Here is a 21,223-nt window from a genome sequence, read left to right on the forward strand (position 1 = left end):
CACACACACACACACACACACACACACACACACACACACACACACACCCTAAGTATTTGAGAATGGAACTTGGCTAAGCAAATTAAGCTACAAAATGAACTATTATAAAAGTTCAAAATTCAGATCTTTATTTTTGTTGGTGGTAATGGTTTTATTTGGGAAAGATTTATTTATTGTTGTTGTTTGAGATAATATCTCACTTTGTAACCCAGGTTGGCCTGTAATTTGCCCATATAGATCAGACTGCCTCAGCCTTCTGGTCTGCTAAAATTTTCAGGCATAAGCAAGCCACTACATCCAACTTTATTTTGTTTTGTTTGTTTGCTGAAACAAAAATCTTGCGTCAGGCTCCACAGTCCTAGGATTACGGGCCCGAACAACCACTCTTAATCTCTCTTTTTCTTTCCTTTTTTTTTTTTTTTTTTTTTTTTTTGTTTGTTTCTCAAGACAGGGTTTCTCTGTGTAGCCTTGGCTGTCCCGGAATGCACTATGTAGACCAGGCTGGCCTTGAACTTACAGAGAACACAGATCCGGCTGCTTCTGCCTCCCAAGTGCTTGGATTAACGCCACAAGGTGCTACTGCCCTGGCTAATCTACCTCATTTTTAACGGCAGGAAATTAGAATGTAAAACTGTGGTGTGCAGGGTGACACACAGTGCACAGCAGAACAGAGAAGACTGGAAGCAGGCCAATCCACACAGTATGGGCTACTGTGAGCTTCAACAAAATGTGAGCTTTCAGCATGTGTGAGCACCAGAATCTCCGCAGACAAAACAGCCACATGGCAGGGCGAAGTGTTATCAGTTCCTCTTAATAATAATAAAAAACACAAAACACATACGGAAGTATATACTTTTGCCCCCAAACTGTTTTAAAGTAACTTGTATACTTTATGACCTAATCTCTTAAATATTGAGGTCTATTTGCTAATAGTAGCTTATTCTTTTATATAACCACAGAAAAGTAAGTTAAGTTCTCAACAATGCTTTATTCTTTGTCCACAGTCCAATCTGACTAGCTGAACCCAAACTGCTTTATATTTGACAAATTTAAAATACATCCCAGTTAATTTCATCCCCATATATACATGCTTTTAAAAAAGTATAAAATTATTTATACATCAGAGAGTCATTACATTATCACGCCTAACAAAAGTAGCAAAATTTCTGGGTATGAGCAACAATGTTACACCCACTAGACTGTCTACCCATAATTCCAACTCCAGCAGTGACAGCAGGGGATCATGAGCAAATCCCTTCTGTCCTTTTCTGTAGCGGTAAACTAGTCTGACCACTTTAGAAAAGTATTTGGCACCGACTTCTTAGCTGAACAGATGAGACACAAAAATAGGTCAAAGAATGTTTCTGTACTAATGTTTGTAGTAAAAACTTAAAAGTAACTTTCCTCTGTCGACAGGCAGATGAGATCCAAACAGAGGGGAGAAGAGAAGACGTACTGACTGACAAGCAGAAGCAAAGGAAGCCCAGACATGTGGGAAGGTGTTCACCACTGCAGGGTGAGCAGCTCTGTTCAAGAAAGCTCTGTCCGTTTTACCCAGCTTTTCTGGAGCACCTATCAGGGACCAGAACTGTCCTGGTGCATTCCATCACTCACACAGCAGCTTCCCACCAAGACTAAAGCCACCCTGAAGCAGGGCCTGTCAGGTCCAAACAGTATATGGTATCACAAAAGTAGGGACAAATATTATTCATTGAGTAAACTGATGACCACAAGGAAGAAAAAAAAAACCAAACAAATTCCAGATGTTCTAAGCTGCAGAGCAAATAGTTAAGAGCCCTGAATTTCACCTGTAACCTGAGGAATCTCCACACTCCTGCTGTCTCTTCATTAAATGGGCACTTACTGTACATGCACTCACATGTCAAGGGAGAAGAGAATTAAGTGAACAGAGTAAACACACCAAATTCCTCCACTGGTCTCACAACAGCGGAGGAGAGCACACAATAGCAACATGCAGAGCAATGAGAAGGGAGAGCAGGTGAGCTAAGACAGTGAGCGGTTCCTGTCTCATAGGAAGTTCAAGGCCTCTCTGCAGTCTCCCCTAAGGAACTGGACACCCAGACAGGATTACTAATACTCCAGACAACAGGACAAAAATGGCATTAATGAGGGAACACTGAATAAAGTCACAAGGAAAAATACTAGTCACACAACACAAGATTATGTGGCAGCTTTTACCTTCCAATTAAAAACCCATTGCAAATTGAAAGCCATTTTGCATATTAGGGACCAGAATTGTGCTGGGTACCCATCACTCCCAAGGCAGCTCCGCAGACTGGTCCCCTTGCATATTTTGGACTATCTTAACTGAAAGTGTACTGGACAGTGAGTATATCTAGAGCGTGTCTACACAGAAGTTTAGATGGAGAGGTGGTTGAGTGATTAGGAGCACTGGCTTCTTCTCCAGAAAAACCTCGAAGTTAGGTTCCCAGCACCCACGTAGACAGGCCCCTAACCAGCATCAGGGAATCTGATGCCTTCTGGACTCCAAGACTTCTACAAGCCACAAGCAAAAAAGAATAGTAACAATAAAAAAAAAAAAAAATCACCACTATATAGTTCAGAAAGTGAAACGATTTTTGTTGCTGTTGTTTACCTGTGTAGTCTTGGCTATCCTGGAACTTACTCTGTAGACCAGGCTGGCCTTGAACTCACAGAGATCTGCCTGCCTCTGCCTCCCAAGTGCTGGGATTAAAGGTGTGCACCACCACCACCACCCAGTGAGTAAGATAATCTTTTTTCACTTCTACTTTTATTCATTTTTCATTAGTTTAAATCCGGGAAGGGTACAGCATCACACGGATTCTGTCCAATGGCCTTCACAGGAAGACTGCTTCGGAATTTGGCATGGCCCATGCCACTGTCCCCATGGACAGCAGTTTTGCTTGGCTTGGCCTCCACCAGTCGTTGTATTGCTTTTTGCTTTAGACACATACGCACATCTCTTGCCTAAGTAGAATTCTGTTTCACCTCGGGCATAAACACCTTCAATTTTAAGAAAAGCCATGTGCTCTTTTTGGTTCGGGAGCCCTGGCTTGCAGCCAGCAAAAATGGCCTTCCACCACAGCCTTGCAGACACACCTGCTGCTTACAAGTCCTGCTCCCAGCAGGCCTCCGCGGGTCAAGACGGCAGAAAGAGCAAAGAAGATGATTTTAAAGCTTTATTCTCTGTGTAGGAGTGTCTTGGCTGCGTGTGCGCATGCACACCCCTTGCATATCTGGAGCCTGTGGAGGCCATGAGAAGGTGCTGGCTGCGCTGCAAGTGGAGTTACAGATGGCTGGGAGCCTACGCTGGTGCCGGGAGTCAGACCACGGTCCCCTGCAGGGACAGCACATGTGGTTACTCCTAGCCAGCTCTTTAGCCTGTCAGATGCTCATCAGAGAGTGGCATGCGTACCGATTAACAAAGAGCTAACCCTAACCCCCGACATTTACCTTGCATTTGAACATCTGCAGTTTTACACATCTTGTGGGTCTGTGCCTAGAGTCAAATCTTTTCAAATGAGTATATTAACAGCAAAATTTATATTTCTTTTAATTGTACCCTTTTTCATTTTTATAAAAAAATTTTAAAATGCAGTAAAATGTTTCAATCACATAAGCACATACACATGCATATACATAAAATATACAATGCATAAGTGAGGAAGACCATCTGCTCTGAGAAAGAAGTCACTTCACTAAGATCAAGGAGGCGGCACCCTTCCCTAGAAACACCTCTTGCTTCTGGAGTTCTCAACTAGCCCAGACTCTAGTTTGTCTCTTTCAAGCCCTATCTTAAAAAGTAAAAGAGAAAGCTGTGCCTGGTGGTGTACACCTTTAATCCCAGTATTCGGAGGGCAGAGGCAGGCCTTGGAGTTCAAAACCAGCCTGAACTGCAATAGTGAGTGCTGAGGGGAAGGCTGAGCAAATGAGAGCTGTAGATAGGGCTCAGAGGGTAGGAGGGTACCTACCAAGTTAGATCACAGAGTTCGATCCCCAGAGTGTGGCAGGAGAACCAACTCCTGTAAACTATCGTCTGACCATCTCGTGAGTATAATGGAACAACCACAAATGCTCCCCCGTGCCCCCCTCCCCCTCCGCAGTGGGACAGGGTATCCTGGCACTCGCTCTGTAGAACAGACTGGCCTCTAACTCAGAAATCCACCTGCCTCCGCCTCTCAAGTGCCGGGCGGGGTTAAAGGTGTGTGTCACTATCACTTGGAACAAATGCAATTTCTGAAAAACTTTATTTTGTATGTATGGGTTTTTGTCTGCATGTATGTCTGCGCACCACGTGGGCGCGGTGCCTGTGGAAGCCAAATTGGTATTAAAGGTGGTGCAGTGGATCCTCTGGTACTAGAGTTGCTGACTGCTGTGAGCTGCCATGGGGGATCAAACCCATGCCCACTGGAAGAGCAGCCAGTTCTTTTAACCACTCTGCTAACCCTCTAGCCCAAAATGCAATCTTAAAAGAAAAAAAGGAAACACCCACAGCCCAGCCAAATTCCTTCATGCCTAACCACTCTTCTATACTTTGTTTTGTCTAAGTCATTGAGCACCAGACTGAGCCCAGAATATAGCAAAGTGTGTGCACCTTAAGAACGTAAGCTGTGTGGCAGGGCCTTTGAGAGGGCTCTTGCTCCTCATGTACCTTCCTCGCTCGCTTTGCTAACCTTCAGCTGTTTTCCTACACAGGCCAGGCTCAAACCTTGATGGGTGCAAGCACAGGGCCGTGTGGAACCTGCCAACAACGAGAAATGGGGTAGATCCAATGGAGTCAGCGACAAGTCTCCAAGACAGGGTGATCCAGAGGTGGGTGCAGAGTCTATGCAGAGCAGTAAGCTAAAAGTGACGAGCATACGCAGGAAGCCTGTAAGGAACAGCAGCCTGATCCATAACCATGTGGCCCCCAGTTCTTCTGAACAGGTCAAAGGCTCATGACACCGCACATTAGACTTCCCGAGCTTCAAACCTGCTTCTGAGGCCCTGGCAAAGTTAGGGCTATCAGCTCTCTCTCTGACCTGGAACAGCAGGGGTTACTCCTCAGTCCCTACTCTTGTCTAAACCACAGGCCATCAAGAACTTTCTAATCGTTAGGTGCGGTGGCACACAGCTTTAATCCCAGCACCTGGAAGACAGAGGCAGGTGGATCTCGGTGAGTTGGAGTCCAGGACGGCCAGGGCTACATAGAGAAACCCTGTCTTGAAAAACAAAAACAATAACAAGCAAAGCAAAGCAAACCTTTCTAACGGTAACTACCACTTCCCACTTCTAGCTACCATTCATCTACCACACTTTCGCACTGCTATCAGAGCGGGCAGACACAGACATACCCACGCACAGCATGCACATGCAGGAGAGTACACAGCCTCCGAATCGCTTCTACCCTTCCACTGTGGTGGAACCCAGGAACTGAAGTAAGGTTGGTTGGTGGGTTTGTTCACCTAGGGTTTTCAGTCACGTAGTCCATTTCATAATCACCATCTGCCTTTCTGGTTTCTACTTCTCACTGTCTCAAAGACTGTGTCTCAGACAAGCAGGTCTGCAAATTAAGACCTAGGTTTCTGTCTCAATCCCAGATACAAATGCTCCCTTCTCCTCAGTCTCGGTAGCATGAGTGCCCTTGTCCAGCCAGCAAACTCCTATTCACACTTCAACTGTTCTCTTCCTACACTGAAGGGCTCCCAAAGGTTCTCCCTATGAAGAAGTACCTTCTGATCATCAAGGAAATCATCACAATTGAGTAAGTCCAGGAGAAACTTGGTGCCAAAACAGGGGAAGGGTCAAATGGCCTCCTTCAAATTAGTGTTTTCAAGACAGGTAAGCTGCCACTCTGACCTTCCCCACACCACGGCAAACTGGATGAGAGGCACTCACACCTTTGTCCCTTCCATCAAACCACTATTTCATCAACTAACTTCCTATGTTCATTAACGGAAAAGTGTTTCAGCTCTGTGGTGCTCATCTGTGCTCCTGAGAATGACTTCTACTTCCACAGCTGTGTCTCCGAGGGGCACATTTTTTTCTATCCCCCAGGCTGCATCTCCCACTAAATGATTTTTAATTAGACATGACGGAAAGCAACCTGTGAAATATTAGCAATGTTTTAAGTACTTAACTATACTTGATTAGCCAAAGCAGCATATGAAAGCAGACGTGTGCAGTGAATGTAGTCTAGAGACCTCAGATCTATCCTAAATTGACGACTAGCTAGCGTTGAGATTTCATCAAACAGCTGGGAAAGGTAAGAAAAAAATGTTCATTCCATCATTGCCACTACGGTGTAAACTTCCCAAATCCTTTACCTCTTGCACAGTACCAAGCACCAAAACTGGCCCCCAAAATATGAATAAAAACCAACCTCACAAAATAAACTCAAGTTCATAACAACCTCAACAAAATACTAAGCTAGAGTACTACACCATAAGCCTGCTTACCTAAGAGAATGAATGCACAAGCTAGGTAAAGAAAAAAGGATGAAATGATACTGAGGAAGAAAGAAAAAAAAAGGAAACAAAGTTACGAGTAGAGGCATACACTGTGTGCACACATGTGCATGGACAGACAGACAGGTGTGTACAGACACACAGACATGTGCAGACATATACCGTTTACTATGGAACCCTGCCATTAGGCTGAAGTCTGGTGTTTTCACATAGCCTCTGAGCTCAGCCTATGACATAGCCTCACTTTCTCAGAAGGACTGTCTCTTGACCTGATCTGGGAAGCCCAGATCCTTTAAGGAGGTCACACAGCCCTCAGGGAAGAACACAGGCCCGACCTTTTCCTGATAAGAAACCCATTCAGCAAGCACCTGGGGATGACTGGATTACCCACCTATGCTAATAAGATGTCATAGTGCCTTGGCCTTCACCAGCGACTTTAATTGTGCCTGAAGTTCTTCCCCCACACCTAGGATAATTAAGTACTGTGTTCTTCTTGTGACAGGACCCTGCTACTGCGGGTATATGAGGTGCTGTACCACTGTGTGTAAGTCAAGTATCGCTAGCATCTCTAGCCCCAGTGAATCAAATACACTCACCCTAGGAGCCCCTCCTACTGCCCAAGATTTATAAACCCACAATTTCACACAAAGCAAACATGTGATCATCAGCTTTTTACGACTGTCTGAGATTCATCATTTACTCTGGGAAATGAAGGATTCAACACAGAACTCCTGAGGCAAGGCCACTATAGCTGCCTTGGTCACTGCTGAAGCCTGCCTGACTTTCAACAGCTGGGTGCTGACTGCCAGCAAAGCACCCACCAGCTTTCACCTCCCCAGACTTGCCTTTCATCCTGCTGGTCTGAGCCTTGCCAAGCCTGTGCTTTTGCCCGCACCCCTGCCATTAAAACAGTGACTTAGCCAAAGGGCTGTAACACTTCAGTATCATCACAGACTTTTGGAACTCCAGAGTTTCCTCTGCCGTCTGATATTGGCAATCTCATCATTTCCACCACCACGGCTGAGACCAGGAGCCTTGCCTAGTGCATGGGCCTCTCTCTGATCACTCTAGCCGTTCCTGAGAGAAATGAAACCTTAGATCTCAGGGTTCCTCTGTTTTTCCTCCAGACAGCTGACAGCTGTCCCAGACTACTGCCAGATGAAGAATGACAATTGCAGACACACGTGCATGAACAGATACATATCACGTACACACATGTGCATGTATATACATATATTATGTTCAGATATGTGCATATGCAGACACACACTGTGTACAGACAAACGTGCACGTGAGACACACACCATGTATGTGCATGGAGAGACATATACCGAGTGTGAACTTGACATAAATAAAAGAAACTAAATAAACTCTTGCCATATAGTCTAGTGGGCTGCTAACTGACATTTCCTCAAGTTGCTGAAACTCAAATACAGGTCCAGTCAAGCCTGTATTCCAAAGGCAACCAAGATGCCCTTTGAAGAAATGTATAAACTGTGATGTATCCAAACAATGGAGCATTATTTGGCACTAAAAGCAAATGAGCCATTAGATCTCAAAAATTCCTGGGGGACTCGAGGATGCACTAACTGAAAGAAACCTATCTGGGGCTTGCAAGATGGCCACCAGCCAAACTTGACAGTCCTTGAGGGATGCACTGACTCCAGAAAATTACCTTCTGACCCCACCCCACCCCACCAAAATATACACACAAAATAAGAGAAAAATGAAGGTGTTTTTTGTTTTTTTTGTTTTTTTTTTTGTTTTTTTTTTTTTTGGTTTTTTTGTTTTGTTTTGTTTTAATCAAGGTAGGCAAATCTTTGTCAGTTTGAGGCCAGCCTGGTCTACATAGTGAGTTCCTGGACAGACAGAGCTACACAGTGGGATCCTGCCTCAAAACAAACAAATCAATAAAAAGGCTTTACTGATTATTACAACTCAATAACATTCTGGAAAAGGCAAATCTACGAAGGCAAGATAAAGTCAACAGGTACCATGGGTTTGGGGGGGAAAGAAGGTGAAAAGAGGGGAAAGAAAAAGAACTCTTAGCAGGGGAAACTATTCTCAATGACGATGATAGGAACCTCACTATGCTCAGCAGGGCGGTGAGCTCTGCCATTAACATGGAGATGCCAGCTCTCTGGGTGCAAGATCTTCCCAGTAAGGCATGCAGTGTGCCCGGGAATTCTCTACTCTCTGCTTGAAGCAGATATGTACCTAAAACTTGCCCTCAAAAACATTTTCTTTTAGAACAGAAAAGAAGAAATGACTTATTTACTCCTTAGCCTATGAGTTCTATTTAGCCTTAAAAAATACAGTCATGTGTTTCTGATTCGGTCATTAGACTGTGCTGTCATTCTGTAGCCACCACAGTATCTTTTCACACACCCAGATGGTACATAAGCCTACTACACACAAGGGCTATGAGAAAAAGAGAAACACAGGACAGCTAATTGCTCCCAGGGTCATGATAAGGAAAAACATCATGACATTATACTGGACACAGAGAAAATAATGGAATAAAGAGATCAAGCATGAGATATGTAAAGCAGCCGATAGAAGGAGTACATTTAACATGACAGTGATCTGTTCACATTACCATGTAAACTATGGAACTGTGCTGCACGCTCATAAAACTGGCAGCACAGTTAGGTGCGTTTATGCCAGCATCACCATGGTCGCAGAGGAACAGGATGGCTACAAGGTCTACGTGACAGGAACCTATCAGCTCTATGAGCATCTTTGGGAGCAAGACATATGTGTTCCTGGAAACACCATAGGCTGCACATGGCTTTCAGTAAGCTGGAGTGGGGGCTCCCACGACTAGGAGCACCTGCTGCTCTCACCACAGGGCTCAAGGGTTCCAGGGCCAAAGCACCCACTGCTCCTGCAGAGGGGTCAGGTTTGGCTCCCTGCACCCACATGGCGCCGTACAATCTAACACCCAGAGTTCCAGTTCCAGAGGGTTCCACGTCAACTTCAGACCTCTGTGGCCTGATCTGCACATACACATTAAACATCAACTCATCACACACACACAAAAACAAATTTTCAGATGAATCCTGAATCCAAGTCCCCTAGAAGAGCAGCACGTGCTCTTAATCTCTGAGTCATGTCTCCAGCCCATGTTCATCTTCTTTTTAAATGTATGAAGTATAGTATATTCATACTTGGTTATGGTCAAAAGTTAGGTAATTGTAAATACAGAAATAAAACAAAGTTTCTAGATAACACAGAGAAGGCCAGGATGCACAGTGAATTTTGGGCCAGTCTGGGCTTGTGAAACTCTATTTCGAGAAAAAGAGAGAGAGTGTGTGTTTGTGTTGGGAAGGTTAAAAAAAATAGCTCAGCAGCTGAGTGCAATAGCTGCTTTTGTAGAAGATATAGGTTCAGTTCCCAGCACTACACAGTGGCTCACAACTGTCCATCTCTAGTTCCAGAGGATCCAGTACCTTCTTCGGTCCTCCTGTGCACTAGGCACACATATGGTACAAAGATATACATGTAGACAAACATTCACACACATAAAATAAAAATAAAATCTTTCTTAAAAGGGAGATTAAAGTAGGCAGTGGTGGCACATGCCTTTAATCCCAGCAGGCAGACGCAGGTGGATCTCTAAGTATGAGGCAGTCTGGTCTACACAGCAAGTTCTAAGATAGCTTGGGCTACACAGAGAAACCAAGTCTAAAAAGCAAACAAACAAACAAAAAACAAAAAAGGGGACACGTTAAAGAAAAGTTTACAAGGCATCAGCAACGTGGGAAACTCTCAGGCAGGGCTGCGCCATCACCTCAGCATGAAGAACAGCGGACTGCGGAAGGACTGGGTAGAGTTCAGGGCACAGCGCTGTCCCGGACCCACTCGCTTGTGGGCTCAATGCTCGGAAGAGAAGAGTGCCCACGGGGAGGTGTTTGGGTGTGGGGTCCAAGATGAAAAGATTCACAGAAACATTCTAAAACACTAAGCAGTTATTTCTGAGTAAAAGGAAAGGTGCAATTTTTTTTCATTTTCTGTCTTTTTTTTTTTCCTACTTTTCTGTGTCTTCTAAATATTCAACAGTAGGCAAAATTGTTACTTTTAGATTAGTTTTTGTTTTGCCTACATGTATGTCTGAATGGGAGTGTGTCAGATCCCCTGGAACAGGAGTTTCAGACAATTGTGAGCTGCTATGTGGGTGTTAGGAGTTGAACCTGAGTCCTCTAGAAGAGCAGCCAGTGTTCTTAACCACTGGGCCATCTCTCTAGCCCCTAGATTACTTTTTAAAGTTCAACTTTTAACTAATACTGAGTAGAACTTAACAGTAAAACTGAAAATGTACACAATACTGCTGTTTAAAAACTCAACTTGTTAAGGGCTTGGTGGTGCATGCCTTTAATCCCAGCACTCAGAAGGCAGAGGCAGGTGGATCTCTGTAAATTCACGGACAGCCTGGTCTACAGAGTGAGTTCCAGGACAGTCAGGACTACACAGAGAATTGCTGTCTCAAAGACCAAAAATAAAAACTCTTTTTTCTTTTCTTTTTTTAAGATTTATTTATTATGTATACAATGTTGGCTGCATGTATACCAGCAGGCCAGAAGAGGACACCAGATCTCATTGATGATTATGAGTCACCATGTGGTTGCTGGGAATTGAACTCAGGACCTCTGGAAGAGCAGCCAGTGCTCTTAACCTCTGAGCCAGCGCTCCAGCCTCAAAACAAAAACTCTTAGCCAGGTGTTAGGTTGCACATTTGTAGCCCCAGGTGTCAGGAGGCTGGGGAAAGGATCCTAGCATTTACACTAATCTTGGCTACATAGAAAGAAGTAGTCTTGAGGAGAGATGACCTATTAACTTTCTATATTCAGTGCTTTTCTTGTAGATCTAGTATGAATAAAATATTCAAGTTAAGTTCTGACTCTAGTATGGAGCTAGAACGGTAGCACACACCTGTAGTCCCAGCACTCAGGGAGGCAGAGGCAAGCAGGTATCCGTGAGTTCGAGGCCAGCCTAGTCTACAAAGTGAGTCCAGGACAGACAAGGCTAAACAGAGAAACCCTGTCTCAAAACAAACAAAAAGATTCTAGAATATAATGCAAAGATACAGACTAGATAGAAGGTGGGGCCGAAGAACAGAGGTAAAAAGATACTGATATAATCCTGACCTAGAAGAAGTATTGTGAATGAAGAAAAAAAAAAAAAATCAAGACTTTGGGAGCAGGCCAGAAGTAATGGTGCACTCCTGTGACCCCAGCCCTCAGGAGGAAGAAGCACGCAGATCTCTGAGTTTGAGGCCAGCCTGGTCTACACTGCACGTTCCAGAGCAGCCAGACCTATAAAATAGAGCACCTCAATCAATCCATCAATAAGCAAGCAAGTAAGCAAATGATGGATGGATGGGTGAGTGGATGGATGTGCACAAGTGAGCAAATAAGTAAATGGATAGACAGATGGATAAATAAGTACAAGTGAGCAAATAAACAAATAGATGAATAAATAAATGAACAGACCAAACAAAAAGGCTCTAGGAGCTCAGATTCGGAGTGAGCAGTGAGCAGCAGGTTTAGAACAGAGCCTAGATGGTTCAATGACCTTGGGCTCTGCATGCCTTATCTGTAGCTATGGAAAGCCATTTGCAAGCAGGAGTCAGGAGAACTTCCTGTGCTGCTGTGCAGAGTGAAAAGCTGCACTACTATGGACAGCACGACAATGTGCTATGCTGGGCATAAGGCTCAGAAAACGCTTGCTCTTCCTCATGGGCACTGTGACTGGCATGCAGCCACGGAGTTGACGAGACCTTCAAAATCAAACCATCTGAAAACAAAACAACTCCCGTAATAAGGGAGACAGGTTAACTCAGTGTTGGAGAACTTACTCAGCAGGGCTCAGGAAAACAAAGCTTTACAAATTACAAGGAGGTCGATTTTTCAGCCCCCCTCCCCCCGTAAGAAAGAACACGTTCAAAATGACATGAATCAACTTTGCAAGTCACTCTAAATGCTCAAAGAGAAGGATAAAAAAAAACAAAACATACCCAAAACTATGCAGAAGGCTTTTTAGTACGGTACAGGATCTGTAAGCTCCAGGCCAGATGTACATAATACCAAAAACCTGTGATTTGATTTCAGTCACACAAACTTCATCTACCCATCTATCTACTCCACTAAAAATTTCTCAAAAAAAGAATGTTTCATTCCTTAGCCACTATGAAAATAAAACTTCCAAACAGCAAGCAATTATGTAACAGCAGATACAAAATTAGTCTTAAAAGGCAACAGGAATAGATAGAAAATACATTGAATATTACATCACATTTATGATCCTGTGCCATGCTAAAAAACTTTGTGCGTTAACAGACCCTCTACTCTTTCCCCCTCCAAAACAACAGTCCAAGAGCTCACGGTTTTGGCCAGTAACATGGCTAATGCTGCAGTGCTGGGAGTGCAGCTCAGTGGGAGAGCACTGGCCTAGGACTCCCAGACCCTGGGTTCAATGTATGCATTCCCAGCTGTGGGGCTACACATTTCGCTGTTATTTTCTTTTTCCATTAAAAAAATATTTATTTTATGTGCAAGAACATTTACAGTATGTGCACCACAGAAGTCAGAAGAATCACCAGATCCCAGCTCCCCTGCAAGTACTCCCAACTGCTGGGCCATCTCTCCTGCCCATCCTTTCCTTCCTACACTGATCCACTGTCCTTAGTCATATTCATTGCTGGCTTAGACAGCATTTAGGAACATTTAAGACAATGAAACCACAGGCTAGAAATCTTGAAACTTTAAAAATGAGAGAGAGCAGTAAACAGAAACTTTAAGTTACACAGACGCCTTTAAGAAGGGTGGAAGGGCTTTAATACTTACATTTTGCTTCTGAAAGATTCTGATTAGGTGACCAGACCAACATGCCAAGATTGTCTCGTTCTTGACTGCGCCTTGACAGTTTGGCTTAGTAGAAAAAAATAAAAAATATATTATTATAAGTTAGTAGGTACAATAAGCAGTAAATACCACCACTATTCTGAGCCTTACGATATGGCATAACCAGTTACCCTTCACCTCATACCCATACACTAATAATAACTAAAATAACTCTAAAACAGTATTTTAAAAATTTCACAAAGTCTGCTAAGATGGCTTCACATGGGAAAGAAACAGGATCTTAAGGGTGGGGAGACAGGAATATGACAAATAGAAGTGACATATCATCTACGTTTGAATATGCCCTTTTTTATTTTTCTTTTCTTTCTTTCATTATTTTTGGTTTGGTTTGGTTTTTCGAGACAGGGTTTCTCTGTGTAGTCCTGGCTGTCCTGGAACTCTGTAGAACAGGCTGGCCTTGAACTCATAGAGATCCGCCTGCCTCTGATTCCCAAGTGCTGGGATTAAAGGCTTGTGCCACCACCGCCTGACTGTGAATATGCCTTTTTAAAATTTTGTTTTTGTTGAAACAGGGTCTCAGTATGTATTCCTGACTGGTCTGGAACTTGCTATGTAGACCAGGCTGGCCTTGAACTCTGAGCAATCCACCTGCCTCTGCCTCCCAAGTGTTGAGATTGAAAATACGTACCCACACCTAGTCTTGAATGCCTTTTTAATATAATAAAAATGTTAATTCTGCATACAGCAGCAACATTAGCAGAGATCCAGCCCATTGACCAGACTTTTGTGAAGACCCTGAGCCTGTTCTTAAGTGTGAAGCTCTCTCGGCCTCTAGGTTTCTTCAAGGTCCCACCTCCCAGTATACTGGCCATACAGATTTAAACATGGGTTTTGGAGTAGACCGACATTCATACCAAAACAAATACTCATTAAAGAAAGTGGTCGCACACACAACATGCCTACACTCCCAACATTTGAGAAACTCGGGAAGTTCTCAGTTAGCCAGAACTACAGAGCAAGATGAGAGCCCACAAAAATATTCTCCAACCAACCAACCAACCAACACAAAAGAAAAAGAAAAGAGAAGAGACTGGGTGGAGGTAGCACACAGCTTTAATCCAGCACTAGGAGATACAGGCAAGTGGATCTCTGTGAGTTCAAGGCCAGCCTGGACTACAAAGCAAGTTTCAGGGCAACCAAGGCTACACAGAGAAACCCTGGGGGCAGGGGAGAATATTCATTCACTCCCCCCCACCATACCTGTCTCTCAGAAAGAGGAAGTAAAGGGGGACGGCAAGGTTAAAAACCAACAGCTCAGGGGAAAGGCAAATTGAAGCTCCATGAGTAACTACTATACCATGTTTACTAAAAAGTACAAAGAGAAAAATTAAAACAATGCTCAAGTTTGGTGATAATGTGGAGAAAATGAAACTCTCTGAACTGATAGTGGCAATATGAGATGCAGCTAATGCTTTGGAGGGAAAGTCTAACAGTTTCTGTCTCCAAACTGTCACAGATCCATGCACTAGAATACAACTAGGCTATAAAGCACATGAACTGAACAATAAGAACATGAATGACTCTCAAAACACTTAAGCTCGAAGAAGAGTCACACACACAGAAAAGGGGAGCTTTCAGAAAGACAGCCAGGCAGTAGGCAGGACTGCCGGTAACAGCATGCACCGTCCATTCCGTCACCCAGAAGATCACAGGTGTGTGCACATCTGTCCACTCAGAGAGCCTTGAGGGATGGAAAACTAAGCACATTAACCCCCAGAGGGGACTTCTAAACATGTGTCCAATAAAGGAACCAAGATATCGTGAAGAAATATTTTATTCCAGGGCTCACAAGATTACAAGATGACCCTAAAATGTTTTATTATACCAGAAAATAAGAAGATTGCCAAAGAACAATGGATTCTATCTTCCACTAGCCAAATCTTGACTAATTTGAGTAACAAAATAAACGATAGAAACTTTGAAGTGCAAGGTGCACACCTTCAAGATGTGTGCAAAATTCAAGGTGTACACCAACATTTGAAGAAGGTAAAAGAGGAGGAAGAGGAGGAAGAGAAAGAGGAAAGATTCTCTTGAAAAGTTTAAGACCAGCCTGGTCTACACAGTGAGTTCCAGGCCAGCCAAGGCTACACAAGTGAGTCTCAGAACGAAGCAAACAGAAGTGAGCTTGGCAGCTCACACCTACAATACTGGCATTCAGAAGACAGATGAGAACTGCCACACATGTGAACTGCAGACTGAGACCATGTCCTTACACGAGGAGGAGAAAACAGGAGCAAGACAGGAGGAAGGGACGGAGGGGTGAATGAATCTTTAAAATGGACCTTGGAAGTAAGGACTCTGTAAATGAACAAAAATTATATAACTTTTAGAAAAACACATAAAAAAAAAACCTTGTGAATTTGCTTTAGGAAAAGTACCATTAGATATGGTAACAGGACCATAATCCACAGAAGATGGCCCTTTGTCCTTAACCTCAGTTTGAGTTTGTATCAGAACAGAGCAGCAACCAAGAGGCAAGAGCCTAGTGGTTTACTAGATCTCCAACATCCTCGGGTGTGTAGGCTAAAACCTACCATGTTACTGATGCTAGCTGGAAAACCACTTTCCCCATTCTGGTGTTACTACTAGGCATTGAACCTAGCACCTTGCACCCACCAGACAAAAACTTTACCACTGACCCCTCTTTTTATTTCTAATGTTGAGCCATGGTCCCTGCCACTGTAGCTCGGGCCGTTAGTACACTGTTATGAACCTCCTGCTGGGGCATTAAGTAGCCAGGACTACAGGCCTGTACTAGCAGGCATGGCTAGGCATAGTTCTTAAGGTCCTGCAGCTATATACTGTCAGCGGGGACACCAGCAACGAGTGACCCAAGTACAGCAGTAAATGGGGGCCTGTTGCTGGCTGCCAACTTCCCTACCCCCACAGACACACAAGCTTACCTAACAGGCACTTGACTCAGCCCTGCCAGCAGCAACGCTCACACCCACCCAGCTCACAAGCTCAGGGTGTCTGCAGTCTCACTCTGTCCAGCCCTGGGAGTGCTTGCCCACACTCAAGGCTCCCTGTCACATTCTAGAGTTCAATAAATACCTAGGGGATTTAAATACCAGTTTAGACAGCTATAGGGTGGCCTTGGGACCACGAGGTCCTCAGCCTTTCACTGTACCCTGGCTCATTCTTGGGATCCATGGAGCATCTCAGCACAAAAGACCTAGAACTGTGGGCCAAGAGGATGTGGCACTGCAGATACCAACAAAGTAGATGCAGAACATTTCGGAACGGGGGCAGTTGCTGCACCTCCTTCCGAAGGCCTTCTCCCGCCCGCTATTCGCTGTCTGCCCTGAGCTAGCGCTCCTACACACTCCTAAAGCCTGTCTAAGGGAAGCTGCTGCTGGGTGGCGCCCCGCAGCGCTGCTGCCCACCAGCCGTCTAGGAACCCTAGTGTCTCCCGACACTTAGCAGCCTGACGCTTTTTAACACTTGCTCTCTGCTTTGTGCCCCAATGTGGACAGGCTGGACATTCTCTGTTGCTGATTGCTAAACAGCCCTCGCTGTCCTGAAACTTGCTGTGGAGACTGAGCTCACTTCGCTCTCCTCGCACTCTGAGACTCCCGCCTCCTGAACACCTCCACACCCAGCCCCGATGCTGTTCCACGGCAACTCGACAGCCAGAGCCATTTTCTCCCTCTTCAGTTCTCTTCACTCACTTGGATTTATTTTACCTTCCCTATGAATACCTAAAACGTTTTTTAACATTTTTTTCAATTTTTACATATGTGTATGTAAGTAAGCCATGTTTGTCTGAGAGTTACAGATGGCTGGGAGCTGCCCAATGTGGGTGCTGGGCCTTCTAGAAGAGCAGCCAGTGCTCTTGACTGTTCTCCAGTCCCCAAATAAAGCTGGAAACAGCTGTGTGTGAGCCTCGTTGAGGACATGTGAGTTTGGTAAGCATAGTTAATTCTTTTTAAAAGACTGCCTGTTTTCCAGTGGTTTTATAATAACTCACTTGTTTCAGCAAAAACAGTACAAGTCTTCACTCTTGTCAGTACTTAGTTTTACCTAGGCCTTTTAGTTTAGTGCATTCACACAATGGCTTTAATTTAAATTTCTCTAATGCTCAGTAATACTGGACAGTTTTTCATGATATGCTATCTGTATATTTTGGTGAAGTAACTAGACTTTTACCCCCATTAAAAAAAAGCTGAATCAGGTGATGATGGCACACACCTTGATCCCAGCACTCAGGGAGAGACAGGTAGATCTCTGAGTTTGAGGCCAGCCCTGGTCTACAGAGTGAGTTCCAAGACAGTCAGGGATACACAGGAAAACCCTGTCTCGAAAAACAAAAATAAAGTAAAATAAACCACCACCAACAACAAAAACCTGGCTTCTTCTTGGCTTCTTGGCTTGCTGAGCGTGAGCATTCTTCGGATGCAAGTTAGATGTGAATGTGCGAACTTTTTCTCACAGTCTGCAGAGTGTCTCTCCACTGTGTGATTTGTACATAAAAGATTTTAATAAAAAAAAAAAAAAAAGAAATTTAGGGGATGGGACTAGAGAGATGGCACAGTAGTTAAGAGCACTTACTACTCTTCCAGAAGACCCAGGCTTGATTCCTAGCACCCACATGGTGGCCTGTAATCAATCCCCTATAACTCCAGTTATAAGGGATTTGATACCTTCTTCTGGCTTCCATGGACACAAGGAAGATGTGCTGGTGCATAGACATATATGGAGGCAAAATACTCATACACATAAAAGATAGAATAAAGACACCTATTCGCAGCCACCAGAAACTAGAAAAGCATACAAATATGTAAGAGAAGACAGGCAGATGATGGTGTTTTCACACCAGACTAGTACACAGCAACAAAAATAATTGATAACTCATCCGCACAACTGTCTTAAGGATAAACCCTGAGGAAAGTGTGATGGTCTGAATGAGAAAGAATGAGAATGGCCTCCTGCACAATCAAAGTTCTGAGCGTTTGGTTTCTATCTAGCTGGTGGGCTGATTAGGAAGGGTGAGAAGGCGGGACCTCGTTGGCATTGAGGCTCCAAAGCCCACGCCAGGCCCCAGACCCCAGGCCCAATCTCAGTCGCTCTGGCCCCTGCTTGTACATCAAACGTGAGCTATCAATTCTGCTCCAGAGCCACACTGGTCTGTGCCACATTCTCGCCTCGGCAGTCATGGACTTACCCTCTGAAACGGTAAACGAGCCCCTGGCTGGTCCTGGTGTCTCCTCACAGCAATAGGAAAGTGACTAAGACAACAATTCCTGTCTAGTCACAGGACGTTTGGGGGCTGGTAAAATGAGTGTCAATGGTTTCCTGAACAGAGGTGGGTGGCTAGGAAGAGTGCACAGACTCTAGCGCTGTGCCTATAATCTCAGCACTTGGGAGGCTGAGGCAGGAGGATTACTGTGCAATTGAGGCCAGCCTAGGCTCTATAATGAGTTCAAGCTATAGAAGAGAGAAGAACGAGGCAGGAGAGAGGAAAGAAGAAAAGTCACACAGTTGTTTCTTGAAGGGATCAAACAGATTACAGAAGTCACCTGCTCTGTGCGCACTGAGAGCTGTAGGATGACGAGAGCCCCTGCCACTCTCCCTAAATAGAAACAGATGCCCTAACTGCTGCATCGCTAAGGCTGCCATTTCTAGTCAGTGGATGCCAAGTGTTGGAGGAAAAAAATAAACTCAGAGCTGGAACAAGGAGCAAGAAAGGCAGAAACTAGCAATAGCTGCTTCAGCACGGTGAGGCTCACACGACGGCCAGAGAGTGCCGCTGTGCAGGTGCTGCCCTAGAAGAACTGACGCTGGCCATAAATGCACCTAGCAACTCCTCACCCGGCAGCAATGGACACCAGCAGCGTACCACACTGCCAGTCAGACCTATGGAAAGTACTTTACTGCATCTTCACAGCATTCAGAGTCTGCGCAGAACACCCCTACAGCTTCGTCCAGCGTGTACAGAAACACTACAGAGATTTTACCCTCCAAAGGCCAACCTCAAGACACAAGACAGGGCTTCAAATCAACACGTGTGCTGCTTGGTTTCGAGGGGTGCTGACTATGTCCCTGCAGGCCTTACACCCCACAGGTCTTTCACCCTTAATAAGCTGAGGGAAGCACTGCTGTGAAGATGAGGTGCAGCACCCACACTGCTGAATACAGGCTTCACAGCTCTCTCAGGGAACCCTGGCTCATTAGTCTGACAGTCTAGATAAGTCAATGAATTTCAGGATCTCAAAGAGACACTGTCTCAACAAATAAAAGTAAAAGATGATGAGATGTGTATTTTAATTGCCTCTGGGGGCACCATGGGGGTGTCTCACCCTGTAACTTTGGCTGGTATGACTATGTAGTCCAGGCTATCCTCGACTTCAGTGATCTGCCTGCCTGTGCCTCCAGAGTGCTGAGATTGGCTCTAGTTGATTTTAGGTTCCATTTCTAATAAATGAATTCAAAAGCAAAACCATTGGGGCTAGAGAAATGGCTTTAGTGGTTAGACACATACTGTTTCTGCAGAGTAACAAAGCTCAGTTCTTAGCACCCATGTCATATGCCTCTCAACTGTCTATAACTCCAGCTCTGGGGTCTGACATCCTCTTCTGGCCTCCAAGAGCACCAGAATTCATGTTCACATTCCCACACATAGACTTATACACATAACTTAAAATTCTTTAATTATATAAAAAAGAAAAATTGCAAAAAGTGTAGATAAACCACAATAGGATATAAAAAGTCAAAAGCTAGACATGGTAGTTCATGCCAGTGATGAGTTCAAGGCCAATCAAGGCTACACAGAAGTCAGTGAGGGCTACATGGTAAGATCCTGCCTCAAAAAAACAAACAAACAACAAAAGTACTCAGAAAAGAAATGAGGTGGGGAAGGAGGCTCTGAAGCCACATGAGAAATTATAACACCTACTTTAAAATATAAAATTAAAGACAACACTAAAATTTGATTAAAAAAATATAAAAGTCAATAAATTCCTAAGACAAAAAGTGGGCCACTAGGTAGAAACAAGGAAATAACAGTCTGGAACTTAGTTGTATGTGCTTCCCCACCATTTGGATTTTCACCTTAGGGTGCACTCATAGGGGCTGGAGAGACGGCTTAGTAGTTAGGAGCACTGGCTGCTCTTCCAGAGGCCCTGGGTTCAGTTCCCAGCACCCACATGGTTCACAAGCATCTGTGACTCCACTTCCCGGGATCTGAGCTCCTCCTCTGACACCCGTGCACAGACAGAGAGCACATACACACAATAAAAAGGAAAAGCTTAAAATACAATGTATTCATGGTACCTCTACGTTTACATCTCTTTTAAGGAAAAAGAGTGGCACTTTTTCTCTGTGGCCTTCCTCCCTCCAAGCCATAACCTCACTCTAGGCATGACGGGAAAAGGTAACAACCCCAGACATCCTATAAAACTTCTCATCAGTGGGCCACAAGACAGCAGTGCCATCTAAAAGAAGACAAGTTTACGGAAATGTCACCGACCAAAAGGGCCTAAGACAGCAGAGCACAGCACTGGCATCATATGTCACTAGAAAGGGAAACCGGGTATGTGGGTACAGAGACTCCCCATGCTCTCTTTCTAACATTTCTGTAAATAGGAACTGTGCTAAAGTTAACTACTGCCATCGCCCTGTGTGCTCAGGTACACGGGGCCCTTCTCAACTGCACCAGCCTATCACCACTCAGGCCTGGCTGTCTCTCCGCTGTAATCCATTCTTCTTGCCAATTCCTCCCCACTGTTGTTAACCACCAACTACTATGACACACTTGAGGATCTCCAGACTTTTATCATGAGCCATTTGCAGAAGGACAAAGGCTGCTGTCTACGAACAGCAGAAAGCGTGATGGAGGCCCTGCCCAGGTCT

The 21,223-nt window shown here is 44.5% G+C and overlaps 1 protein-coding gene and 1 pseudogene across 1 annotated transcript in view; both read right to left on the reverse strand.

The window, feature by feature from the left end:
* Nucleotides 1–21,223, reverse strand: part of Rcor1 (REST corepressor 1) — an 89,650-nt gene that overhangs the window by 29,958 nt on the left and 38,469 nt on the right. Inside the window, exon 4 of the mRNA XM_055593087.1 lies at nucleotides 13,295–13,378. Coding sequence (XP_055449062.1) covers nucleotides 13,295–13,378 — 84 coding nt within the window. The remainder of the gene's footprint in view (nucleotides 1–13,294; nucleotides 13,379–21,223) is intronic.
* Nucleotides 2,793–3,487, reverse strand: LOC129666044 (60S ribosomal protein L35a-like; annotated as a pseudogene).

This window comes from Psammomys obesus, unplaced genomic scaffold (genome assembly GCF_907164565.1).
Source record: "Psammomys obesus unplaced genomic scaffold, mPsaObe1.curated_primary_1811, whole genome shotgun sequence".
NCBI classification, from domain to species: domain Eukaryota; kingdom Metazoa; phylum Chordata; class Mammalia; order Rodentia; family Muridae; genus Psammomys; species Psammomys obesus.